The 25,238-nt window shown below is 37.7% G+C and overlaps 6 protein-coding genes and 1 long non-coding RNA gene across 11 annotated transcripts; 2 read left to right on the forward strand and 5 right to left on the reverse strand.

Annotated features, from left to right (window-relative positions):
- Positions 1–139: 139 nt before the first annotated feature.
- On the reverse strand, positions 140–3,248 carry LOC147923255 (protein CYTOSOLIC ABA RECEPTOR KINASE 7-like). Of its 2 annotated transcripts, none has more exons than XM_087494910.1 (8): positions 2,913–3,248; positions 2,143–2,276; positions 1,701–1,954; positions 1,454–1,580; positions 1,057–1,330; positions 830–962; positions 655–741; positions 140–549 (listed from the first exon to the last, which is right to left on the reverse strand). In XM_087494910.1, exons 2-8 carry the CDS (start codon positions 2,228–2,230, stop codon positions 412–414), a joined length of 1,101 nt encoding a protein of 366 aa, XP_087351036.1. In that variant the 5' UTR covers positions 2,231–2,276; positions 2,913–3,248; the 3' UTR covers positions 140–411. The 2 variants fall into 2 exon arrangements, with proteins under 2 accessions (XP_087351036.1, XP_087351037.1); XM_087494911.1 differs by having other exon boundaries at positions 2,895–3,207.
- Positions 3,249–4,142: 894 nt separating this feature from the next.
- LOC104754815 (uncharacterized) lies at positions 4,143–6,158 on the reverse strand. Its single transcript, XM_010477095.3, has 5 exons — positions 6,039–6,158; positions 5,251–5,736; positions 5,035–5,174; positions 4,784–4,935; positions 4,143–4,685 (listed from the first exon to the last, which is right to left on the reverse strand). Exons 2-5 carry the CDS (start codon positions 5,708–5,710, stop codon positions 4,457–4,459), a joined length of 981 nt encoding a protein of 326 aa, XP_010475397.1. The 5' UTR covers positions 5,711–5,736; positions 6,039–6,158; the 3' UTR covers positions 4,143–4,456.
- A 1,016-nt stretch (positions 6,159–7,174) lies between these two features.
- On the forward strand, positions 7,175–9,620 carry LOC104754816 (4-hydroxyphenylpyruvate dioxygenase-like). 2 transcript variants are annotated; one of them, XM_087494912.1, is made up of 4 exons: positions 7,175–7,574; positions 7,790–7,949; positions 8,030–8,152; positions 8,612–9,620. In XM_087494912.1, the coding sequence occupies exons 1-3, from the start codon at positions 7,404–7,406 to the stop codon at positions 8,149–8,151; spliced, it is 453 nt and encodes a 150-aa protein (XP_087351038.1). In that variant the 5' UTR covers positions 7,175–7,403; the 3' UTR covers position 8,152; positions 8,612–9,620. The 2 variants fall into 2 exon arrangements, with proteins under 2 accessions (XP_087351038.1, XP_010475398.2); XM_010477096.3 differs by having other exon boundaries at positions 7,189–7,574.
- Positions 9,621–11,122: 1,502 nt separating this feature from the next.
- Positions 11,123–14,514, reverse strand: LOC104754833 (uncharacterized). Its single transcript, XM_087495175.1, has 11 exons — positions 14,480–14,514; positions 14,361–14,381; positions 14,234–14,258; positions 13,850–14,009; positions 13,514–13,713; positions 13,016–13,425; positions 12,675–12,765; positions 12,383–12,602; positions 11,969–12,238; positions 11,532–11,640; positions 11,123–11,441 (listed from the first exon to the last, which is right to left on the reverse strand). Exons 1-9 carry the CDS (start codon positions 14,512–14,514, stop codon positions 12,219–12,221), a joined length of 1,182 nt encoding a protein of 393 aa, XP_087351301.1. The 3' UTR covers positions 11,123–11,441; positions 11,532–11,640; positions 11,969–12,218.
- Positions 13,869–18,230, reverse strand: LOC104754832 (pentatricopeptide repeat-containing protein At1g06710, mitochondrial). 2 transcript variants are annotated; one of them, XM_087494906.1, is made up of 4 exons: positions 14,874–18,230; positions 14,480–14,662; positions 14,284–14,381; positions 13,869–14,009 (listed from the first exon to the last, which is right to left on the reverse strand). In XM_087494906.1, exons 1-2 carry the CDS (start codon positions 17,814–17,816, stop codon positions 14,618–14,620), a joined length of 2,988 nt encoding a protein of 995 aa, XP_087351032.1. In that variant the 5' UTR covers positions 17,817–18,230; the 3' UTR covers positions 13,869–14,009; positions 14,284–14,381; positions 14,480–14,617. The 2 variants fall into 2 exon arrangements, with proteins under 2 accessions (XP_087351032.1, XP_087351033.1); XM_087494907.1 differs by lacking the exon at positions 14,284–14,381 and having other exon boundaries at positions 14,874–17,967.
- Positions 18,231–18,243: 13 nt separating this feature from the next.
- On the reverse strand, positions 18,244–25,212 carry LOC104754831 (uncharacterized). Of its 2 annotated transcripts, XM_010477111.3 has the most exons (18): positions 24,975–25,212; positions 24,726–24,872; positions 24,522–24,612; positions 24,290–24,408; positions 23,839–24,029; positions 23,539–23,749; positions 22,812–23,052; positions 22,272–22,600; positions 21,807–21,966; positions 21,477–21,670; positions 21,033–21,388; positions 20,621–20,714; positions 20,330–20,548; positions 19,947–20,186; positions 19,273–19,482; positions 18,939–19,187; positions 18,651–18,854; positions 18,244–18,551 (listed from the first exon to the last, which is right to left on the reverse strand). In XM_010477111.3, the coding sequence occupies exons 1-18, from the start codon at positions 25,104–25,106 to the stop codon at positions 18,387–18,389; spliced, it is 3,552 nt and encodes a 1,183-aa protein (XP_010475413.2). In that variant the 5' UTR covers positions 25,107–25,212; the 3' UTR covers positions 18,244–18,386. The 2 variants fall into 2 exon arrangements, 1 of the variants encoding a protein (XP_010475413.2); XR_015586651.1 differs by lacking the exons at positions 18,244–18,551; positions 18,651–18,854; positions 18,939–19,187; positions 19,273–19,482; positions 19,947–20,186 and having other exon boundaries at positions 20,510–20,548; positions 20,621–20,712; positions 24,975–25,109.
- On the forward strand, positions 18,878–19,646 carry LOC147923256 (uncharacterized). Its single transcript, XR_015586652.1, has 2 exons — positions 18,878–19,134; positions 19,394–19,646. It is a non-coding gene; the product is annotated as an uncharacterized LOC147923256 (long non-coding RNA).
- Positions 25,213–25,238: the final 26 nt, after the last annotated feature.

Here is a 25,238-nt window from a genome sequence, read left to right on the forward strand (position 1 = left end):
GTGAGATTGACACGTAAGACGTTGGCGGGCCGAACAAATCAAATTCTATTATTTTTAATTTTAATTAATTGGGTATTTCATAAATTGTTTAAACGTATTTACAATTTTTATCTTTAACTAATTACTATTTACTGAGGGATAATCAAATTCCATTATCATCATTATATAAAATAGTAATAATCAAAGAGTTCCTCGCTCTGCTCACTCTCTCCCACTCACCAAAACGGCAAACAATAAACTTGCCATTATCTTCTAGCACAACAAAACTGTGTGTGCAAAACCCAATCATCAAATGAGAGACATAATAATCATCTTTTTTTAGTTTATCACTCACACAACCATACCTCTTTCATTTATGGTCATGGTGTACTAAAGTATATTCTGATAAAAAAAAATTATGATGATAATATTTCAAGATTCTGTTGCTGGAGATGGAGCTGCCGCTGCTGCTGGAGGTTTCAGGAGGGGCTGCAGCGCCTTCACAACTATGCTCATATTTGGTCTAAACTCAGCTTCGTATTGCACACACAATGCTGCCACCGCTGCTAGCTGCATTGCATTCCCCACATTACATTTTATTATTATTTGTTACCTTTCCGAATAACTGCAATTTTGTGATCAATTTCAACTGTTTTTTTCAGGAGAGAGGTGTACCTTAGCAACTGCTTTTGGAGGGTAATCGGATTTTAGCTTTGGATCAATGCACTGTTTGACTTTATCTTCACTGAGTCTTGGTGTCGCCTGATCAGAGCCAAATACATTGGGAACTGTAAGCCACCGGGCAAGTAATAAGAAAAATTTATGGTTTTTGAGAATGTAGTATACTCACCCAGGTTACAAGACTCTGTTGACCTCGAGGCATGGTATGATCCACCGGTTTCCTCCCTGTAAGAAGTTCTAGAAGTACAACCCCAAAACTGTACACATCACTCTTCTGAGTCAACTGTCCAGTCATTGCATATCTGCATATGAGGGTAGATTAACATTTTAGCTCTTTATTAGACATTTCATACGTACACAAAAAAAAAAACAGTAAAGGGCTTAAAGACACATTACTCTGGAGCATGATAACCGAAAGTTCCCAATACTCTTGTCGAGTGAAGACGAGCAGCATTGTCAGGTGCTTGATTCGAGAGATTGAAATCAGCAATCTTTGCCTTGTAGTCTTCAAAAAGAAGGACATTGCTTGATCTTATGTCTCTATGGATTACAGGAGGCTGAGACTTCTCATGAAGGTATTCTAAACCCCTAGCTGCTTCAACCGCTATTTTCACCCTCGTTATCCAGTCAAGTGTTGGACCTGGTTGTGCCCCTTGAACTCCCTTCCTGCCTGTACTCGCACAATAACAACTAATTTCATTAACATATTCTAATTTATCACAAAAACGAATACTTTTGTCCAAACCATACGGACGGGAGCAGAGAATCTCAAAGTCCAAAAAGCTTATCTTACCATGTAAGATGTCATGCAACGATCCCATTGTAGCAAACTCATATGCAAGGACGCGCAGGTTTCCATCAACACAAAAACCAAGCAATTGAATGAGATTCTCATGCTTCAGTCTAGAAACCATCGAAACCTATGGAAGAGCAAAACTATCAGTATGATAAGTTGAAAGAGGAAGTAAACACAAACTTTCTCTGGAACAAATGCATAGATACTTGTAATCCTCTCATCTAATTTGAAGAAGATTAATAACCTGACTCAAGAATTCGGCATCTGATTCAGCCTCAGGTGCGACATCAAGTTTCTTCAGAGCAACCGCTACACCATCATTTAGTGTTGCATAATACACTCTCCCGTAAGATCCTTCACCAATGAGTGCCTTTGATCCGAAATTTTCAGTCTTTTCCTTCACCTCATCCAAAGACAAGGGAGGAACCTCGATCGGAAGAGCTTCCTTCTTCACCTCCTGTTTTGCAACGGGTGCTGGTTTTGGATTCTTATGATTTGCTACATACATGAAGACACTCAACATGATAAGCATAAATCGAAAACCAACTTCATAGATACACAATATTAAGTCATTAAATGCTCAAAGTTTCGACTAAATTTCATGAAAAAAAAATCCCTCAAAGAAAACCGTAAACCATGCGTAATTAGAATACTTGAGCTACTAAGTAGGATCTAGATAAACATACCATCAGACTGCTGCTGCTGCGAACTTTTGAGTTGTTGCTCTTCATTTGAGTCGTCCATTTGACATCTACAACAGATCCACTTGCGCATTCTTGTTTTACTTCTTCAATACTAGATGGTTGATAATCTTTGGCTCCTGAAATAGATTAAGTAACTGAGTATAGATGCAACGGAGATAGGACCAGATGTGTGAGCCAAAAACGTGATCTTCTACTAGCCCAGTTTACTATTAAAGGTACAGCTTTCACTCACAAACTACCAATAATAAACACAAAACGTATAGTTCCATGTATCAAGAAACATCAAGCAGAAACCCAGAGAATACAACAAATTCAAAATCAAAATTCTCAAACAAGAAAAAACACATGATCCAACTACATTGACAACATCTGATATATATAGCCAGAAAATGGATACTTCTTCCTACATGCAAAATCGAAAAAAGAAATGGGGGCACAAACAAGGGAGGCCAAAAACAATAATCAAAGCTCACAATTTTTTTATCAGACTCAGAATTTACAAATGAAAAACAAAAACCCAGATGAGCGATCTGCCCAAATGTATGTTATCTCCTCGAATTGTTAGAAAAAAATTTGAAATTTAAGGAAACTAAAATGCGGCAAGGGAATATAATGAACCCCAGAAGGCAAACAAAACATGAATCTAGAGACCACACCGTTTCTATCCAAAAACAAAATCCAAATTCAGATACAAAAAAAAAAAAACGAAGAAGAAAAAGAGAATAATACAATACCCGTCTAATCAATCTCACCTACAAAAAACTCAATCTCAACCCTCTCTAGAGCTCGTCGCGTACAACGATCGTCGTCTCCTCCGCGATGATGATGAAGAGAGAGAGAGAGGGTTGCTTGATGGAGACGAAGGGAGAAGGAAGGAAGAGAGATGAAGGGAAGGGAAGGAAATGGCCAAAAAAAAAAGAAAAAAAAAAAGCAAAGTTAACAGCTTTGGGCGTTTTTCTTGTAATCTCTCTTCTCTCTAAATCCCTTCTTTTTTGCTCTCTCTCTCTCTCTAATCACTCTCTCTTTCTTTCTGCTTTGTTGTTTCCTAATCATTTTATTTATAATTTATATATAAGTTTTACACTTACTCTCAATTTCCAGATATGTAAACCTTATCACCTAATCGATAATTATATAGAGTATACAACCTGACCAACAACAACAACTAACAAAATTCTCCAATTTTTTCCTCTCATTTTCCGGTCAATGGTCATTGTTTTTAAATTTGAGTATTTTGACTCTCAAGTCTTTACCAAATTTGTACTAAGTTTTGGGAAATGTTCAATTTTATTTTAAAAGTTTGACCTATAATTATCCTTTACCATTAATTAATGTTTATTTCTTCAAATACCATTTTGGGATTTTTAAAATATTTTTGTTGATTTCTTTCTCTTAATTGAAAAGTACCATTATCTAGCATTTTATAAAATTGATATCATATCAAATCCAAGCAAAACTGTAAAGTGTTCAAGTGTCAGAAACAAAGCATTAACATATATCCAAAATAAGCCAGACATACATATTCAGTACTGTGCGGTGGAAAGATCTGATGTTTTTTATTCAGCGAATATATTATTAGTATTGATCTATATAAAGTTAAGTGTTACACTCTCAAGTATGTAAAAAGGTTGCTTCCCAAATGCAGTGATAAACGGATTTTACAAGTCCAAGAGGGTAGATGATGGTATGAATATCTTCTGCGCAATGTAAAAGATGGAGGGTAGGCTTACTGAAGGATGTGGTGACTTTGGTAAAGGCAACTTCTCTGAGCTCTTCAAGTCCATTGAAGAGTACGAGAAAACTCTTGAAGCCAAACAGCTTGTGGGATGTTATCGGTCCATCTCAGTTTTTTTAAAAAGATCAATAATAACATCCTATTCTTAGGTTTAAAATCACAATTATCTAAACGTCGCACAGCACTTCTTCCACTAAATTTTGAAAAGTACAAAAATAATATTTGTAGATAAGTCAAACATCCTTACTTTACAGTAAATAATATTTTAACACCGGTAGATAAATAAAATATACTAGTATCCGGGATACAATTAAGTGATTAACTTTAAAACAAAACAAAGCGAGACTTAAATAAGCATAAGTTATATTATAAGTGAACCCAACTCTTGCCGACGAGACTTAAACAATAAGTTACATAATAGAACAAGCCGGCAAGAAGTAGAACAAACCATTCACAGTTTCACACCAAACCAAAATGAGTCAGAGAAGAACAACACCAAGGGACATGTACTCTTCATTTTCACGTCCTACCCTTCTTGTAGTTACTTACTTTCGGTAGTAACTACTCTTCCTTGTCGTTAGTTACTTTCGGTAGTAAGCCTAAGGCTACTCTACGCTTCTTGTAGTTACTTTCGGTAGTAAGCCTCCCCTTCTTGTAGTTACTTTCGGTAGTCTGCTTGTAGTTACTTTCGGTAGTAAGCCTACTCTTCTTGTAGTTACTTTCGGTAGTCTTCTTGTAGTTACTTTCGGTAGTAAGCCTACTCTTCTTGTGGTTACTTTCGGTAGTAAGCCTACAATGTTTTAGTTTACATCAAGAAATCAAAAGATTAGAAATCTCAACGTTTTCAGATAGATATTAAAACAGGGCTTTTGGCTGCTTTTCACTCACCCTAATTGTAGCATTGTCCGGGAAAAAAGACCTCGACTTTTACTCAATATTGTCCTGCGCACTATGCTTTTAGGAGCCTCCACGCCAGAGTCAGATTTCGAGTGTGATTTCGAGTGAGAGTCAAAGGTGGCATATGTATTCCAGCGGGAAAACTGCTTGAATCATCAAGTGGACATGGGGGATTAGTAAGAGTTTGCTTGAGTCAAAAAGTAGTTAGACCATGAAAAAACTCAGCTAGGATGCTTAATTACCAATTGTTTATGTTGCTGAGTAGAAAGATGGGTGAGAAAATTTTCAAAGCCGTAGCCACGAAGACCATGGCACACATCGCAATCCCAAAAGGAAGGTTTACCGGTTTCACCGCACTTTGCCCCCTCGAGTACCCCTGGATCTGTGGGAATAATTAGCAGCTAGTTCAGCAACATAATCCAATCAGAATTGAACAAGCCAAAGACGCACAAACTCACCTGCCAGAAGCAAGTTATCTTCCCAGAGGCACTTTTGTTCTTGAGAATTACGTGCAAACAGTAAACTAGTGTAGTGTCCCTTCTTACGTAACTTTTCAACATCCGTATAGTAGAATGGCTGAAAGCAGTTTGGTGGAGCGGATAGGAACATCATATTATCGGGGGCTGGAACAGTACCATTTTTGACAATGAATAGACTCATAGCGTCTCTGGGAGTGCAGCCCACGTTCTTAAAAGTGATCCCAGTAGAATAGAGGGATTCAAGGATGTCAAGGGGGACCTCTGTTAGTACGCCAATGGCAATGATGGTGACAGGACCACTGTAGCCTAACTTCCTCAAATTCCGTTTGATACTCGGACCCACACGACGAGCATCATAGCCTTCGGGGACCGGAAACCTCTTTATGTCCCAATATAAAGATACTGGGGCCGCAGCTGCCTCCTTCGCAGGCTTCTCCATTATTCAAGAATCGATATTGCAAAACCCTAAAAACAAAAAACAAAAAATCAAAACCGGGTCTTCAATCTAGAACGGGAATCAATCAAACATCATATTAAGCGTTCGGATAGATAGATCATAGATTGAGACGGTTAAAGGGCCGATATAGATAGAGAGGAACACGGCCGCAACCGTTTCGATCGCAAATACAACTTTTCAAACCGTTTCGATCGCAAATACAACTTTTCAAATACTTGTGTGGAAATATATAACTTGTAGGGTTCTACCTACGCAATTAATCGATGAATTTTCTAAGAAACATGAGATTAAGGAGCGAGAATTAATTTACCTGAGAGATATTATAAGCAGCAGATCTGGGTTTGGTTGGATCTCGATATCGACTAGACTAGGGTTTCGAAATCCCTGATCGAAAGAGAAGATAAGTTACAATTGCCGCAGCCAAAAATATATATATGGTTGAAAATGGGCTTCGCTTTAATGGGCTTACAGTTTGTATGTCGGCCTTTACCGTTCACCAATCCTAGTGTAATTTTAGTTTCAATCAATACAATAAAACTATGTCTCCAGCATCTCACAACTCAGCTTGACTGACACCTCAATAAAATATTCAATGAACGAAAACATTTCAAATAATACAATTCATCATACATTATATCAACTTATAATAAGTCTACTTTATTCCATATCATTTTTTTCCTAAAACTTTATCTCATTTTATTGGGCTTATTTTAAAATAAGTGGACTTTAAATTATCCAAAAAAAAAAAATGAAAATAATGCAATGTATTATTGTTCTCTCTCCGATGGGAATCACGATCTATGATTCTAATGAAAAAGTGTAATCTTGAGGGGAAGTGGGAACCTAATCAATCTCAGGAACTAAATTTGTTGTTTTGAACTCTATTCATCTCTTATAAATTTTCTTGGCGATAGGTTAAACTTTTCAAGAAGAATATTTTCAGTTTATTTAGTTCTGAATTGTACTGCCATCTTATATTGTTTAGGTTAGCAACTTGGATCGCTATCAAATTTTCAGAATTGATGAACTGGTTATCGAAATTGTATGTCCTGGTTTTTTGTTTTGTTTGGATTATATTCTTGGTGAGTTGTTTCCTCTAGTTTTTCCTGATTCGTTCGACAAAAATTAATAACAATGTTGTTTGTCTATTTTACTTAAAATTATTTGATTAAAATAATGATAAAATGTTAGCGATAAATATAGGAAAAAACAGATAAGAAATTTTAATAATTTTGCTACTTGATATCAAACCACTTGCACTAAATTATGATTTCAAGAAAAATCAAATTATATTTTTGTATTAAATAGAAATTCGAAAACAACCTACAGTTATCTTTTAAAGTTATTTTTTTTTTTGTATGTTGGCAACACTCCTCGGGTGGTAGGACTGTGTCTGAGTTTTTTGCCTGACCATTTAATTATTAAATCATTTTACGAATTAAATTCCGCTCTCGTTTTGTAAACTAGCAAAGTTTTAAATTCCGGTCAGTACGATTCGATCCCTTACCGACTTGAAATAACCGGTTCTTAAAGTTTGTGAAAAGGCGTGAGATTCTTTTTTTCTTTTCCCGGTTCAAAATTTCAAAATAAATCCTCAAAATAAAGTGCCCTAATCCCGGCTGCTCGTCGGAGGAAATATCCGGCGAGAGAGTGAGTGTTTAAGCGACGGAGAGAGATGGCCGGATTAACGAGAACAGCCGGTGCTTTTGCGGTAACTCCACACAAGATCTCCGTTTGCATTCTCCTGCAGATATACGCTCCGTCGGCTCAGATGTCTCTCCCTTTCCCTTTCTCTTCCGTTTCTCAGCACAACCGTCTCGGCCTCTACTTGCTCTCTCTCACTAAGGTTTCACTCCTCTTATTCTCCCTTTTAATTGCATTGTCTTATAGGTTTTGAGGTTTAATTCAGAGTTTCCTTGCCCGTCTCCTATACTCGAAGCTATGCTGTTGTGTCGAGTTTCGTATGTAGCTTTATCCGCTTATTTTAGTAGACGGAGTGTGGATTTTGTGTGTTAACAAAATGTTATTTTCCCTGACGAGATTGAGATATTCATGCTCCAGTCTTGCGATGATATATTTGAGCCGAAGCTGGAAGAGCTTATTAATCAGCTGAGGGATGTTGGTGAAGAGATGGATGCGTGGCTTACTGACCATTTAACCAATAGATTCTCTTCTTTGGCTTCACCTGATGACCTATCGAATTTCTTTAATGACATGCGAGGTTAGCTGCTTAAACTGTTTTATTTTCTTCTTTCCCTCATCATGTTTGCATCTTATGAGTTATCATTTCTTTGCTTGTAGGAATACTTGGGAGCCCTGATTCAGGAGTTGTGCAAGACGATCAGATTATTTTGGATCCCAACAGCAACTTGGGAATGTTTGTTCGTCGTTGCATTTTGGCATTTAACCTCTTATCGTTCTGAGGTATTGTGCTTTTTACGTTTTTGTTAAGTTTGTTTAATCTTCAAACTGGTTAGTATAACTATTGTTCAAAATGATGTTTAGTCTGACGTTTTGCTTGAAGGACTCGGATTTTAGATATGTATGTGACGTTTGCTTGTTTTTTGACCCATTAAGATAGAGTAGTTTTCCAGGCTAGATTTAAAGTGTAGACCTACTTATAGCGGTAATGGCAAAACTCTGACAGATCTGGGTTAAGTATAATTTCTAGCGGCAATGTTCAGAATGAATATAGCGAACCTCTTGTATGTTCTTCCTTTTCCTAGGTTTGGACACCCAATTGTAATGTCAAAAATAAAGTCAGAATCTGTCATACAGCACCAGACACTTGTAATTTTCCGTCTTCATTCTTTACCTTGCAGAAACACATAAATAAATGTTTGAAAGAACTGTCCATTTCATTGATATGTGAATCCCGTGCAGGGAGTTTGTCATCTTTTTTCAAGCATTGAAGATTATTGCAAAGAAGCTCATTCAAGCTCTGTTCAGTTTGATGCATCTAAGAATGATCTGGAATCATTAACACATTATGGTCAGATGGATATGGAGATTTATGCCATTGATAAAGCAACCGAAGAACTAGAGATTCAGAAAAAAAATTAGTAGAAGCGTCCCTTTTCACCTTCATACGCCTGAAGCAATATTCAAAGTGATAGAAGGTATCACTTCTGGTAATCCCGTACTTTTGCACCAACGTTGCTCGTCGCTTCTCATGGGGTCTCGGGATGAGATTCTCCGCCAAATCCGATCTATCCACCGGGAACATGGTTCACGCCTCTTACCTACTCACCTCCGGCGACCTCAGATTCCTTTTCACTGCTCCTTACTCTCCGTCTCTCACCGCCGGAGAAATTAAACCGACCGCTACAGCTTCCATCCCAAGCTTCGATCACGTCTCTTCCCGCTCCTTCTTCTCTTCGCATGGTCTCGGCGTAAGAGCTGTTGCGATTGAAGTAGAAGACGCTGAGTCAGCTTTCTCCGTAAGTGTCTCTAACGGCGCTATTCCTTCGTCGCCTCCTATGGTCCTCGATGGAGGAGCCGTTACGATCGCTGAGGTTAAACTATACGGCGATGTCGTTCTCAGATATGTCAGTTACAAAGAGGATAAATCCGAATTCTTGCCAGGATTTGAGCCTGTGGAGGATACGTCGTCGTTTCCAGTGGATTACGGTTTACGGCGGCTTGACCACGCCGTGGGAAACGTTCCAGAGCTTGGTCCAGCTTTGACTTACATTGCAGGGTTCACTGGCTTTCACCAATTCGCTGAGTTCACAGCAGACGATGTTGGAACAGCAGAGAGCGGTTTAAACTCACGATAGTTATGTAATTTATATGATAATTTAGGATTTTTTTTCCTGTAACTAGACTAATATTTTTTTGTATATGTATTAACGGGTTGAATCTAAAAATAGGACCCGAAAATTAAGGATGATGACTCGGTGGCGATCAAACTTCTTAAAACACACAACCAGACCAAATTATGGAAAATACAAACTATTATAGACCAAATTATGGAAAATACAAACTTACGAATTTCGCAATCATGAACATGAATATCTGGTTCGTTGTAGAGTTTCCGGTATGTTCTCCACCCAATTTTCTCACTGTCCGTTGAATCTGACACTACCATCTTCATCCATAACTCTCCCCCCCTATAACCTTCCCTACTCAATATAGCTTCCATGGTTGGCCGTATACGTGATACATCGAAATCTCGTGGGAGTCGTGCGTTTTCGTAATCCCACCAGCACTTCACTTTTCTTTTTCCTCTTCTCCTCCTCCTCTCAGCTTGTTGCCTCTTCGTGTCAGTCAAATCTCTCAATTTCTCCAACAACTCTCTCCTCCTCTCCCTTTCCTCCGCCGGATCATCCTCTCTCTGTCTCTTCATATTCCTGATTCGCCGCATCTTCAGGAGATTTAGGGATCGCCGTATCTTAGGGTTTTAGTTAACTGAGATCGGGGTTTTTGTTTTTTCCTTACAGATTTTAAAACTAATAAAATCAAATATCCAAAAAAAATAAAAATATATTACTAATTTAAAATTGGACCATTCAAAAGCATGTGCTTAAAATAGTAATTTACCAGTGTTTCATGTATATATTCTTACATACAAAAGATATGTATATCTAATTACATTAATAAATTACTGAGCATTAGTATAATTTTTTTTTTTCTTGTCTGCCTTTTTCGTTTAATTAAATTACACAATTTCATTAAAATCATTTATTAGCCAAATCCTAACAGTTTCTCTAATAACAGTCACAACACCTACATAATGTTATTTTGTTACATTTACAGACATATTCTGCATATCTGAATCCAAAACTCAAATCATACCTACAAATTAGTCCTGGACGTTCGGGTATTTGGTTTGGTTCCAGATATTATGGATATAGGAATTTAGGATTCATTCGGTTAATTTACTATTTCGGTCTGGGTTTGGTTCGATTTCGATTATTTTCAGTTCGGTTCTAGATATCCGAAACAGTGTAATATATATTTAAAAAAAAATATTATTTAAATAAAATTTGATTATAGTTTAACAAATATATTTAAAAACTGCCAAATATTTAGTTTATTTAAAATATTTTGGTATTTTAGTCTAAATACATAAGGTTTTTTAGTTTAATTTTTATTACCTTATATTGGTTAACAGATATTTAAGTATCAAAAATTTGACGTGGTGCAGTGGCCACATCACCAGTTCGATTCTCGGCAAACACATATTTTTAATATAAATTCGGTGTGATTCGGATAACCGAATGAATATCGGTTCGGTTCGGTTTATTTACCCATGACTAATACAAATCTAAACTTTGATGTGACATGAAAATAAAAAAACTACCCAAAATTAAAACCGAATCATTTGGTTCAAAAAGCATTTGATAATCTAAGGAGTATTCAAGCGTTAAGAGTATTTCCAAAATTTTGGGATTTTTAGAGAAAATTGTGATAAAATAATTCAGAAGTTGAGGAAAAAAGCAACACAGCAGCAGTGAACAAACATGAAAACAAAACTTAAAGTATCATTACACAGACTTGGTAGGAATCTCTGGTCTGGAGCAACAAAAAAAAAAAAAAAAAACTCAAGGCAAGGTAATTAAGAAATTAATCATGGCTTCTTTTTATCTTCTTCACAATATCTCTCACGTCTCTCCTCTCTCCTCCGTTTCTTATTTATTTCCTCGTTCTTAGCTTTCTTCCCTTCATACACTTCCTTCTTCTTCTGCGCCGTTCCTTTTTTCTTCTTCATCTGCACAATTATTGTTTTACATCAAGTCAGACAAAGATCAATCTTTTTTTTTTTTAATGCATGATGATACTGATAGCTTCTAAACATTACCTTGTGCTGTTCAAGTAGCTTAAATTGCTGGATGGCTTTATGAGCTTTTCTTTCTTCCTAATGTCAGCTTGGCTAACTTTATCCTCTCCAATTGGCTGTTCAGTTTTAGCTACAGCATGGGCGATAATGGGAAAATCAAGCTTCTGGTTAGTTTTTGTGAACAACCAGAATATATGTAAATAGGGATTTTAATTTTTACACATATGCATAAACGTGAGATAATGGGCTACACATGCCAATTTAGTAAGGTTATGTTCTGTATCTGTTCGATGCCAAAGTGATAATTAAGTTCCTTGTCCACAAAGGAGGAAAGACAATGCAAACATGGTAAGTTTATTGAGTTACTTTTACCTAGCAAACAAAGAGGCCAACATTTCGAAGAAAACAACCAAACCAAACCAAACCAAGTAAACAGTATGAGAGAGAAGCTTAATTACCATTTTCCTCACACGATTTGTCAGCCTCGGATCTTCCAGAAGTAACAGATGATGTCATTGCCTCGTTTGATGGTAATTCAGAATGGCTAGTCATGAAACTACTATTATCACCGTTAACTAATGTTGTGGAGTCATTGACTGTGTTTGGAAGACAAACAGATCTTAGTGCATCCAGTTTACATGTTGATAGCGTCTCCATCCGATCGACACAATGATAGGATCTCTGGTCTTTAGTACTTTCTTATGCCACCTATGTCTCTTCAACCGGGTCTATGTACAAGGATACACATAATACAATAAGAATCGTTCCAATAAAAAAATCATGTTCAACTACCTTTATATAAGAAAAATATCATCTTACAGCTCATTTGGACTTTCTTTTTGGTCAGAAGAATAAAAAATTTGTAGCCTTACCTGCATATATCGAGCATTGTCCTCGCCGTAACCAATTACCTCCAACCAGAATTGGATGACAAGGATCAAAGAATTCAACCATCTCATAAGGAACTTTGTGAATCTCCAGCCTCAAGTATGTTCCAGTCCGGAATCCTTCTAACTTCATTCGAGTTTCCTCGTCAAGATCATCGAGTTCTTCCTTATTCCTCTGTTTTGTAATTTCAAGCTCTTCCTTCAACTGCAAAGCAAACAGACTGAGTTTAAAACAGTCGATAAGATACCTTAGCTGCCTTCAGCAAAATTTACTTACTTTATCAAAGTATCCTGGTTCCTTGGCTTGACTAAGCGGATTGTTCCCATCACCTTTATCATTGTCATCCTCCTCAAACTCGGATTTATTGCTTGTACAAAAAAGTTAAGGTTGAACCAAAAGTAACTTGTCAAAGTGCAAACTGAAACAGTAGCATAAAACCTAATATGACATATAACACATGCAGAGAAAGAATATCAAAACAACAGCAACCATCAAACTCCCTGACCAAGAATGATATACGAACTTAGTGACCCATTTGCTTAACTAAGCTAGAAATTTTCAACATATTTTCAAGTAAGTTGTTTCAGAGAATAATAAACACAGACAGCAGTAGATACCTTTGTTGGCCTAACACAGATGAAAGACGGCAAATGATGCCATTCGGGTAAAAAGGATATTCGGCATCAAACCTTGCTCGGCGAGCCAGCTTTTTTAGCTTACGCTCAACGACTTCAGCATCTTCATCTTCATTTTCAGATGCATCTGATTCCATGTCCTCATGGCTTTTATGCTCGTCTCCCGTCTCAAGATCCTCAAAATCACCATAAAGTTCATCATCTTCTCCCTCAATGGCAGTACCTGAATTTTTGTCTCTCAGAGCAGCTTTTGACCAATCACCCGTCGTAAATCGATCACGAATGCTCTCACAGATGTCTTTCTCTTTCCAATTCTTTAGGTAACCATAATTCAGAAATTTAGAACAATCCTCTGAGTTGACATATCCCACATCCCATCCACCACCTAAATTCTGGATTTATATGGATAAAAAAATGATTGAGACATTCCCAAGAACAAGAAAAGATGACCAAATATTGTATGGACTTGAGATGACAAACCTTGCTTTGTTCTCCTTTTGGCTTAAAGAATTCTTCCTCATCACTTTCTTCATCATCACTAGTGTCATGGTTCTCATTTATCAAGGGAGTAGCTAATGATCCCGATGCTCCATACACAATGTCCATCAAGTTGGGGTTCTTCTTTCTGGCATTCTCCTTCAGGGGTGCTTTCCACTGTGATATGTTACCAAAGTCCTTATCTGACAGACCATGTATGGTCAATGTTTAGGAACAAACGAAATCTTAAATGACAAAAGACAATGTACTTTCTCAAGAAAATCTAATGCCCAGGACATCATCAATACGCAAGTAAATTTAATCGTAGGAATAACAAACCATCTATCTGATAATCCCCTGGCGAATCAGAAGCAGAGTCATCTCCACCATCTTCAACTTCATTTTCGTCCAATTCAATATCATCTGCTTCCTCAGAGTTATATTCATCTAAGTCCAATTCAGCATCGTCTGCTTCCTCAAAATCATCTTCATCTGAGTCCTGCGTCACATACAGCCAGACATGGGGACAACCATTTAATTTTGAAAATATAATCAGTCGACATCAAGTAGATACTGCTTCCCAAAATCTTTTTCACTACAGGGATCCCACTAGAATTGCGATTGACCTAACCTACTTCAATGTTTCACCATTTCTTTCCAAATTGTTACATAAACTAATGAAAATGAGCAAATTCACACACTAACTCTTATTTTCATAGTCACCAGTATCACCCAACTGAAGATATGACTGCAATAGTAAATAGAAGTATTACAAAGCTTTAATGCAGTTGTAGAGTGTTTAAAGGAGGCCATTCAACTCTACTGAGAGTCATTAGAAGTATACATTTACACATCATGCTCAAAGCAGAACCTGCGTACATAAAACATATGCATGTCTCTAATTCAAAGGAAAAAGACATATTTTAAAGTAATTTTTGAAGCTATGTCATCTAAAACCAATGGACTTACAAAGAAGTTTGGTCCAACAATTCATTGCGCTTCATGCATTATCCATAGCTTCCAACCTTCGAAATTCCAGGGTTTGACTAGGAGGCTCGATATTAGGATGAACCAACTAGCTGAGCAAATCAGAACTACACATTATGCCTAAGTCCCATCAGATGTTTTCTTTTCTTCTATCCACTGAATTTCCTGCAAATTTGAGGAAATTTAGCATTGAAATACCAGAAACAAACACCAAGAACTACATAAAACAGTATAAACTAGCTTTTGATCCACTAGATAATTAGCTCTAATAAAATCTACATAGATTCAACTGAACAACGCAAAGAAATACAGCTTGACTAAAATTAACGATTACTGCACTTTTCAAACTCAGAAGAAAGAGTCAAAGAGGACAAACCATATGAGATATAAAATCTAGAAGCAAAAGTGCTTCATCGATCTTGCTGTTTCGGAAAAGTCCCTTGATAAGACTACAGAATGTTTGCATCTCCGGAATGACACCTTTCTTCGTCATTTCTGAGAACAACTGAAAAGCCTCGTCCACTTTATTAGCAAGGCAAAGGCTTTCAATCATCGAATTATATGTGCTACTGTAGTCAACCAAAGTGGCTGAAAATGTTGCAACCTCTTCAAGAAGCCTAAGAGCCATTTCCAGCCTTTGAGCTTTAATAAGATTATCAATTAAAAGCCTATATACAGAAAGAAAAGGGGCAGTTTCATCCTGGCCTATCTCATCAAGAAGCCCTATAGACTCTATGAATTCTTTATTGTATCCGTCAATGACTTTGCGATATCCGGCTGCGTGTGTAGGCCAATGTGTCTGTTTCATTTCTTCTAGAAGATGCTGGGCCACATCCAGCACACCATTTTTGCAACAATGATCTATCAAGACCCTATAAGTAACATAATTTGGAGCAACACCTTTGGAACCCATTCGCTCTAAGAGCTCAAGGCATGTGGCTATTTTACCAATCATTCCAAATCCATCAATCATCGCTGTATATGTCACAACATTAGGCTGACACCCTTTTTCTTCCATCATTAGCATAAGCTTATAGGCTTCATCAGTTTTACCAACCTTGCATAAGCCATCAATCATCTCAGTGTATATAACCACATTGGGCGCACAAGAATTCTCAAGCATCTTAGACAATACTTTTGAGGCTAAATCTTGGCGCTTCACTTTGAAATAACGATCAATCAGAGAACTGTAAGTATATAAGGTCGCAGGGAATCCATGCTCAGACATCTCAGTTTTCACTTCTTGTGCTTCGTCTAGTTTCCCAACCTTACAGAGTCCATCAATGAGAGCATCATATACAATCTCATTCGGTTCACAACCTTCCATAGACATAGCATCCAACAATTTACGAGCTTCTTCAACCCTATGCGACTTGCAGAAACCATCCAGTAAAGCTCCATATGTAACTACATTCGGCCTCTCGCTGTCATCATCATACTGCTTGAAGTACATATCTACATCTAGAACATCTTTGCTGCCACACATTCTTTCAAAAATCTGGCAAGCTTTCTCCACTTGTCCAGCTTTGCAGTGGCCATCAATTAAGGCAGAATATGTAACAATATTAGGGAGACACCCTTCAGACAGCATCGTTTCAAACAGCTCATTGGCATAGCTGAACTTCTTAGCCTTAAGATAAGCATGGATAAGAGCGGTATATGTGACGACGTTAGGCGTACAACCAACTTCTCTCATTTCATTGAACCACTTACGAGCCTGTTCAATCAGACCAGCTTTACAAAGACTATCCACCATAATAGTATACGTGTAGACATCAGCAGCAAGGCCGCCCCTTTTCATTTCTTCAAACAACAGAAACGCCAACTCCATTTTCGAAGCATTACATAAATAACCAAGAACTTTGGAATAGGTACTGGTATCTGGTATAAATCCCTGACCAATCATTTCACGGATAACATTAAATGCCTTTTCATATTTCCCAGCACTACAAAGACACCGTGTGAAGCTACTGACATTAATCTTATTCAGAACAACCCCTGCAGCAAGCATTTCACTGTAAGCTTTCTCAGCTAATTCCAACAGATCACAACTAAGCGAGTCTCTGTCACAACAAATACTCCCAATCAATATATTGTAGACAACATATCCTGGCATGTGACCACATTTAACCATTTTCTTTAGCAATTTGTATGCATATGAATGATCTCCTGATGTGCAGTAAGCATGTACAAGGGAATTAAAAATCTTAGGACTTGGATAACAACCTTCCACCATCATCATATTAAGCACCCTTTTACACCTACCCAGCTGTTTTTTGTTCAAGCATCCACACAGCAAAGTTGAATATGTTACAACATTTGGAAGACACGAAGTAGCTCGCATCCTATTCAAGAAATCCATAGCCTCTTCAAAAAGCGAAGCTTCACACAGACCAGATATCAGTTTTGTATAAAAGACAGTATCAGGGACAAAATTTTCAGTTTCCATCAATGATAGAGCTTCCCTCCACTTTCCTACTTTACAGAGAGAATAAGCAAAGCATCTAAGAGTAAACCCATCCATCCGAAGATTTGCAAGAGACATTTCCCGATGAACCAAAGAAGCAGAGTCCAAACGATCAGCCTTGAGAAATGCCTGAATCAAACAATTATAAGTAGATCTCGAAGGTCTAAACTTAAAATCCTTGAGTCTCCCTAACTCCTCAAGTGCAATACTAAATGAACCATTCCTGCAATGTTTCCTAACCAAGACATTAAGAAATTCCCCAAACACTTCCTTATCATCATCTCTAATCTGTTGCAAGAGCTCTTCCGGAATATTTTCGTCATCATCACGTACAATCAGATCAACCAAAGCGTTATACACAGGTGGAGTATGCTTATAACCAATCTGCCTACCTGCCCAAACGAAGAAGCTGATAACATCAGAAGGTCTCTGTATCAAACGCAACACCTCAATCACTAAGCTCTCACTCAGTTTCTCTCTAAATTGCCTAAGAAACTTCTGGGATTTGCTCCCAAACACATCGCCGCCACCAGAAACAGCCTCTGCGATGGCTCTAGCATCAATAGAGGATTGAGTAATCGGCACTGCTACTACATCAACAACATTACCAGAGTCGACAAGAAGAGAATCATGCAAAAAGGAAAACTCTTTAGTCAAATCCCGCGACTCAGTAGGGGAGAAAGGATCGTCGAATCCATACATTTCGTCAGGCGGAGGAGGAGTAGAGATAAACCTAGCCGTGAGGTAACGGCTACAGGTGAAAACTCTGTGGAGAAGAGAGGAATTGGTGGAGAATCGAATCAAAGGATGGTGTGAAGGAGAGAGTAGACATCTTACTACTGTTTTGTTCATCTCTATCGTTTAAAACCGATAGATATAACTTTAGGGTTTTAAAAGAGGGTTTAGGGTTTATATCTGAAGAAGAAGAAGAAGAGAAATCAATTTCAGGGGAAGATGATGTTCCCCACTGAGTCACTGACCACTTCTTCCCACCCATTCAACTAATTATGTTTAAGTTACACAATTAAAACATTTATTAGAGTTTGACCAAAAAAAAAAAAAAACATTTATTAGCAAAATCCTAACAGTTTCTCTAGTCACAGTACATGAATAATTTTATTTTGCTGCACTTACAGACGGATAATGCAAATCCGAATCCAAAACATTCTATTCACAACATAGAAATCTAAACTTTGATGTGACATGATAATCCTCTGGATTAATCTACAGAGTATTCAAGCGTCAAAAGCAATTCCAAAATTTTGGGATAGATTGGGAATTTTCGAGAAAATTGTGATAAATAATTCAGATGGTGACAAAAAAAAAATCAACACAGCAGTGAACAAACGTGAAAACAAAACTTTAAGCAGAGGATTACACAGACTTGGTTGGAAATCTCAGGTCTGGAGCAACAAAATAAAACTAATCATGGCTTCTTCTTCTACTCTTCTTCTTCTGTTTATCTTCCTCACGATATCTCTCACGTCTCTCCTCTCTCCTCCGTTTCTTATTTATTTCCTCACTCTTAGCTTTCTCTGCTTCATACACTTCCCTCTTCTTCTGCATCGTTGCTTTTTTCTTCTTCATCTGCACAATTATTTTTTCTCATCAAGTCAGACAAAGATCAATCTTTTTTTTTTTTTTAATGCATGATATAGCTAGCTAGTTTCTTTTTTAAACATTTACCTTGTGCTGTTCAAGTAGCTTAAATTGCTGGATGGCTTTATGAGCTTTTCTTTCTTCCGGTTCCATTACAACAGCTCTTCTCGCATCTAGCGACTGTCTCTTCCGCCTCGGTATATCTTTCGGTTTCGATTTAAACGGTAGATCTCTTTGTAGACTCTTTGATATCTTTAACGGATTGAATTTCTTTGGCTTTCTTTCGATTTTCTGCAAAACGAGAAATTCGTCAGATAGACGCTCCCCATACCTTCACAATAATACAACTGCAATTTTGATGGGGGGCTTTATTACCTTGTAGAGTGAATCCTTATTCACCGGAATAGGAATATTCAGCTCTCTACGGAGTTCTCCAAAAGTTTTCATCCCTTTCCACGTCTTATCGCGGGATTGCAAGGCTGTCGTTAGAGGATTGTAAAATTGTGGAACTTCCACTGTTGTCCAAGCCCTTAAGAAGACCATGTCGCTCATACGGATTTGATCTTCAAAGGTACACCTCGTAATCCCTTCTTCAGCATTGTTATCGAGCATATTTTTTCCAGCCTGAGAAAAAAAGGAGGTTGTCAGAAAACCAGAGAGCCAACAAATGTGGAGAAACTAGGAATCATAAGGAGATCAAAAAGCCTACCTTTTTAATTTGTCCTCTAATGCCACTAACTGTCCGGATAGATGAACCTTCAAATCGAGCTATTTCTAGGTCAGAAGTGAACATGTCTTTGATAAATGCAGTCTTTTTCTTGATCTTGCAGGGAGTCCCAACAAGCTTGATTTTCTTTACAATACGGGCCTTGTGATTATACTCAATAACTACAGCAGTCGCTGTTATCCTAAATCCTGCCTGAAGCACACACCAGAAGAGCTACTTTAGCAGGAGAAGAGTACAACAGAACTAAACAGAGCAAACAACCAATAAATTCCCCGTTCATCATATGTAGGCCATTTGGGGTTTCTTACTATCTAACAAATAAATTTGACCACTAATGGATGAACAGTTACATGGTATCTCAACACTAAACAATGGAGCAGAATGGACTGATATAGAAGCATATTATATACGAGGGAACTCTCCATTTTAAGTTGTGACAGCGGTTATAGGAGGAAGAAAGCATCTTATACTTTTTTCTCACATGCAAGTTTCAAAACACACTTAATATGCGTACGTGTTCACCATTGGTCAGTCACACTACCCCTTTTGAGAAGATGCACTAAGATTTACCAAAGCTAGATACTCGATCACAAAAGTTGAAACAAACTCAAGGGTAAACTGGGATCAAACTTAAACAGCATAGTGCGTTCAAATACCTGATTATTTGACAGATTCTGGAAAGCGACAATACCGGTGTCGGGTGGAGCAAGAGGACCCCAGAACGTAGCAAGGCAGTGCATGTGTTCTGGAGTATACTTGAGCATTCGATGTCTGCCATTGGGATCTTCAAGGGCATATATGGGAAGAGTCTGATAGCGTCTCCATCCGATCGACACAATGATAGGATCTCTAGTCTTTAGTACTTTCTTATGCCACCTATGTCTCTTCAACCGGGTCTAAGTACAAGGATACACATAATACAATAAGCATCGTTCCAATAAAAAATCATGTTCAACTACCTTTATATAAGAAAAATATCATCTTACAGCTCATTTGGACTTTCTTTTGGGTCAGAAGAAAAAAAAATTTGTAGCCTTACCTGCATATATCCAGCATTGTCCTCCCCGTAACCAATACCTCCAACCAGAATTGGATGACAAGGATCAAAGAATTCAATCATCTCATAAGGAACATTGTGAATCTCCAGCCTCAAGTATGTTCCAGTCCGGAATCCTTCTAACTTAATTCGAGTCTCCTCGTCAAGATCATCGAGTTCTTCCTTATTCCTCTGTTTTGTAATTTCAAGCTCTTCCTTCATCTGCAAAGCAAATAGACTGAGTTTAAAACAGTCGATAAGATACCTTAGCTGCCTGCAGCAAAATTTACTTACTTTATCAAAGTATCCTGGTTCCTTGGCTTGACTAAGTGGATTGTTCCCATCACCTTTATCATTGTCATCCTCCTCAAACTCGGATTTATTACTTGTACAAAAAAGTTAAGGTTGAACCAAAAGTTACTTGTCAAAGTGCAAACTGAAACAGTAGCATAAAACCTAATATGACATATATGACATGCAGAGTAAGAATATCAAAACAACAGCAACCATCGAACTCCCTGACCAAGAATGATATATGAACTTAGTGACCCATTTGCTTAACTAAGCTAGAATTTTTCAACATATTTTCAAGTAAGTTGTTTCAGAGAATAATAAACACAGACAGCAGTAGATAACTTGTTTGCCTAACACAGATGAAAGACGGCAAATGATAAGTCAAATGATGCCATTCGGGTAAAAAGGATATTCGGCATCAAACTTTGCTCGGCGAGCCAGCTTTTTTAGCCTACGCTCAACGACTTCAGCATCTTCATCTTCATCTTCATTTTCAGATGCATCTGATTCCATGTCCTCATGGCTTTTATGCTCGTCTCCCGTCTCAAGATCCTCAAAATCACCATAAAGTTCATCATCTTCTCCCTCATTGGCAGTACCTGAATTTTTGTCTCTCAGAGCAGCTTTTGACCAATCACCCGTGGTAAATCGATCACGAATGGTCTCACAGACGTCTTTCTCTTTCCAATTCTTTAGGTAACCATAATTCAGAAATTTAGAACAATCCTCTGAGTTGACATATCCCACATCCCATCCACCACCTAAATTCTGGATTTATATGGATAAAAAAATGATTGAGACATTCCCAAGAACAAGAAAAGATGACCAAATATTGTATGGACTTGAGATGACAAACCTTGCTTTGTTCTCCTTTTGGCTTAAAGAATTCTTCCTCATCACTTTCTTCATCATCACTAGTGTCATGGTTCTCATTTATCAAGGGAGTAGCTAATGATCCCGATGCTCCATACACAATGTCCATCAAGTTGGGGTTCTTCTTTCTGGCATTCTCCTTCAAGGGTGCTTTCCATTGTGATATGTTACCAAAGTCTGCCAGACCATGTATGGTCAATGTTTAGGAACAAACGAAATCTCAAATGACAAAAGACAATGTACTTTCTCAAGAAAAACTAATGCCCAGGACATCATCAATACGCAAGTAAATTTAATCGTAGAAATAACATACCATCTATTTGATAATCCCCTGGCGAATCAGAAGCAGAGTCATCTCCACCATCTTCAACTTCATTTTCGTCCAATTCAACATCGTCTGCTTCCTCAGAATTATATTCATCTAAGTCCAATTCAGCATCGTCTGCTTCCTCAAAATCATCTTCATCTGAGTCCTGCGTCACATACAGCCAGACATTGGGACAACCAATTAATTTTGAAAATATAATCAGTCGACATCAAGTAGATACTGCTTCCCAGAATCTTTTTCACTACAGGGATCCCACTAGAATTGCGATTGACCTAACCTACTTTAATGTTTCACCATTTCTTTCCAAATTGTTAACACAACACTAATGAAAATGAGCAAATTCACACACTAACTCTCTTATTTTCATAGTCACCAGTATCATACAACTGAAGATATGACTGCAATAGTAAATAGAAGCATTACAAAAATCAGATCAAGCAAGTACATTACCTTTGCATCACTCCCACCAATGTCATCCTTGAAGACAGCTTTCCTCCTCAACCTTCCACCATGAAACTCAGTTACCTGCTTTATTTTACTGTCACTACCCTCAACATCCTTTTCATCAACCTCATCATCCTCATCATCTTGAGACTCCTCGTTCTCAGAACCTTCCGATAAAGATTGATACGCATCTTCAGCCATAAGTTTTGTTTCTGAGCTGGCACTGGTCTTTTTGCCAAAAAAGTTGATGAATGTCTTTTCCAGTTTCTCATCAACAGAATACTTTGTGTTCTGCAACGACTTTACCAAATCTTCACCAACATCTCTGCCCTTTCCTGCCAAGATAAAAATGTCGCAATCAGAGATGCTAGAGCACAAAAAGTGAGCAATAATTATTGGCTTTGTATTAATGATGTAAACCAAATTCTAAATATGTAGAAATTCTATGAACATGAAATGAGCAAGACACATAAAAGAGACTAATGCAGATAGATATACAATATCACAATTTTATGACAATCAAACTTGGAAAACCCCATAAATAACCTTTATTAGTAGGTTCTCCATTTCCATCTTCAGTTTTAGAGTACTGAACTTGGTGATCATTTATGTTGATGTAAACAGCATCTTTGTCATACACAAGATCTCCAATCCCGGACATAGGAGCATAAAAAAGCTTATCCCTGTCCCTCAGCCCCTTTCGCTTGCCAGCTGAAGGTAAAGGACAAGGATCAGTTAAAGCAGTCACCCCAGCTAAACTGTAGTCACCAACTCCAGCAATATGAACCTGAAAATCATAAGAAATTAGATCAGATGCCTGTTAAACATGATAAAAAAAGGTAAATTGTAACAGCTAAGATACCATTTTGTACACAAAAATCACTCAATTAGATAAAGAAGCAAAAACAAATTCATTACAAAGCACAGTATACAATTTATGCTCTTCTTACAACTTCATTCGATATGGGAAAGCTATGTGTCAATAAAAAAGGGTTAATTTCAGTTACTTTGATGCAATAACTAATTCAAAATGCTGTAATATGTGAATCGCTAGGAACCAGCAAGGAAGACCGTACAGATAACATCAAATTGACATCAAATCAGTTCATCCTAGGCTCAATTTATAAAAGGGTCTTTTCCTAAAATTCAGAGTATTTTGCGCCACATACTGTTAAGCAAATAAATGGCTCAAGGAGTCAGGCCATAGAAAACTTAAAAGGCCAAGATGAACCAGTATCTAAGGACAATGATGACAAAACATCGGATAACATACCTTCATCCCTTTTTTCAAGTTACAACCACGTAGGTAACCATACAATGTGATATTTCTATCGCATTTCTTATCCATCTGAACTTTCTCGGGAGGGGTAACATCTTCCAGGCGATCAGCCAACACATAAGGATGTGATGTTCGCCATTTTATTGGCTGAGGCTTGACAATAGATACAAAGCGGCGGAGGTTGTGAACTTCACGCGGTGTATACCTACAAATAAAAGATAAAGTAAAGGTGAACCTCAAACGCTCCTTGCACATGTCATCCATGTTGGTGAAAGTATCAATGAAAATACTTACTTCCCATGAATGAGACCAGATAAATAGAACAATTTAGCTCCTTTATATATTTCGGTCCAAAACCGATCCTTGAGAGACTTTTTTGTTCTCCTCAGCTTGCTTGCATCCTTGAAGTTATCAAGGTGTGTGAGGACACCAATAACTTTAGGAAATCCATGCATTTGCATAATATTGAGGAATTCAAAGGTTTCCTGAGGGTCAAACAGATTAAAAGACAAATTACTTAACATACCTTGGTTGATATCATAAACAAATGTAGATTACGAAAATAGGTCTAACAGTGATCCTCGTATATAAAAGAAAAAATAAAATCTTCACAAAACAACAAGCAAATGACATGATGTCAAAAGAAAATTATAAACCACATTTTCCAGGGGATAGGAATGGCAAGCTCAGATAAAGCATTCATTACGGGAAAAAGGAGAAAGCTACAGAAAAAATGGTTTCTCACCATCTCAAAACCATAACTCCCGTCTACCACAAGCAAGGCTAGATCAGCAACCTTTGCACAATCCACCATCCCATTGATATCATTTGGGCACTCCACAAATTGATACCGCTTATGCTTACCTGAATATATGACAGACTAACATGAGAACATGAATAAATTCCAACGCAAAAAATCACAACAGATGCATACAAAAAAAAGGAAGAAGAAGCAAATAAAAAATGCAGGACAGAACCTTCTACAATGGTAATAGGTCCAAGAACCTCCGGTACATTCTGCTTGGTGAATTCCTTCACAAGACACTTAATCACGAGAGACTTTCCAACCTACATGACCAAAAACAGTGGAAAGAAACAATCAAAACTTGAGAGAAAAAGGAGCAAAATCCGAGAGTGAAACTGAAAACGCCAAAACAACAACAACATAAAAAACACAGTACTCCTGGGGGGCCTTGAACAACGACGACGATAGGAGGAGGTTCGTTATAAGTACGATCAATTGTCGGGACATGAAGTCGCCTTTGTTCCTTCTCCATAGCGTGAGATTTCGCTTTCTGCGCCTTGCGAGCCGATTTATAACCATACGCCTGCACAACCCCCAAGTACAATCGATTTTTCTAATCAGACAAAGAAACAGTATTGACAAAGAGAGAGAGAGAGAGAACAAGTAGTAGTAGTAACTAACTCACCTTAGGGTTCTTCTGCTTAGTAATAGGGATACCACGCTTCATCTTATCGATTGCAGATTTCTTCTTCGCGGTAGGACCTGCTTGGCGAGTCCTATGTGACCTGTGAGACGGCATCAATTCGTCGGCGGCCATGGCGTGAACTGAGCTCAGAAACGATGAAGAAGAAAAGGTTTTTTCTTTTGGTGGCCGTCGAGAAAGTATACGAATCAAGTAAAGAGAGAGAGATGAAAAACCCTTAGTGTATAAACCCTCCAAATTTCAATT

Source organism: Camelina sativa, chromosome 17 (genome assembly GCF_030686135.1).
Source record: "Camelina sativa cultivar CO46 ecotype springtype chromosome 17, ASM3068613v1".
Lineage (NCBI taxonomy): Eukaryota > Viridiplantae > Streptophyta > Magnoliopsida > Brassicales > Brassicaceae > Camelina > Camelina sativa.

Bases quoted from the DNA above. Each gene is read 5' to 3' on its own strand.
- LOC104754833 (XM_087495175.1), bottom strand. From the start codon at position 14,514: ATGAAGCGCAATGAATTGTTGGACCAAACTTCTTT. The intron at 13,714-13,849 runs GTTTGTTATTCC...ATGGTCTGTCAG, and splicing joins AGGGGATTATCAGATAGATG to ATAAGGACTTTGGTAACATA. The intron at 13,426-13,513 runs GTTTGTCATCTC...ATATAAATCCAG, and splicing joins CAAAAGGAGAACAAAGCAAG to AATTTAGGTGGTGGATGGGA.
- LOC104754816 (XM_010477096.3), top strand. From the start codon at position 8,914: ATGAGATTCTCCGCCAAATCCGATCTATCCACCGGGAACATGGTTCAC.
- LOC104754815 (XM_010477095.3), bottom strand. From the start codon at position 5,710: ATGGAGAAGCCTGCGAAGGAGGCAGCTGCGGCCCCAGTATCTTTATAT. The intron at 4,936-5,034 runs GTAATTAAGCAT...TGATTCAAGCAG, and splicing joins CTCAGCAACATAAACAATTG to TTTTCCCGCTGGAATACATA. The intron at 4,686-4,783 runs GTGAGTGAAAAG...AAAACATTGTAG, and splicing joins CGGACAATGCTACAATTAGG to GCTTACTACCGAAAGTAACC.
- LOC104754832 (XM_087494906.1), bottom strand. From the start codon at position 17,816: ATGAACAAAACAGTAGTAAGATGTCTACTCTCTCCTTCACACCATCCT. The intron at 14,663-14,873 runs GTTTGTCCTCTT...TCAAATTTGCAG, and splicing joins TAGATTTTATATCTCATATG to GAAATTCAGTGGATAGAAGA.
- LOC147923255 (XM_087494910.1), bottom strand. From the start codon at position 2,230: ATGCGCAAGTGGATCTGTTGTAGATGTCAAATGGACGACTCAAATGAA. The intron at 1,331-1,453 runs GTAAGATAAGCT...GTGCGAGTACAG, and splicing joins GTTGCATGACATCTTACATG to GCAGGAAGGGAGTTCAAGGG. The intron at 963-1,056 runs GTAATGTGTCTT...CCTCATATGCAG, and splicing joins TTCGGTTATCATGCTCCAGA to ATATGCAATGACTGGACAGT.
- LOC104754831 (XM_010477111.3), bottom strand. From the start codon at position 25,106: ATGGCCGCCGACGAATTGATGCCGTCTCACAGGTCACATAGGACTCGC. The intron at 24,613-24,725 runs GTACTGTGTTTT...TTGGTCATGTAG, and splicing joins TTGTTCAAGGCCCCCCAGGA to GTTGGAAAGTCTCTCGTGAT. The intron at 19,483-19,946 runs GTATTTGAACGC...TGTGTGCTTCAG, and splicing joins AGAATCTGTCAAATAATCAG to GCAGGATTTAGGATAACAGC.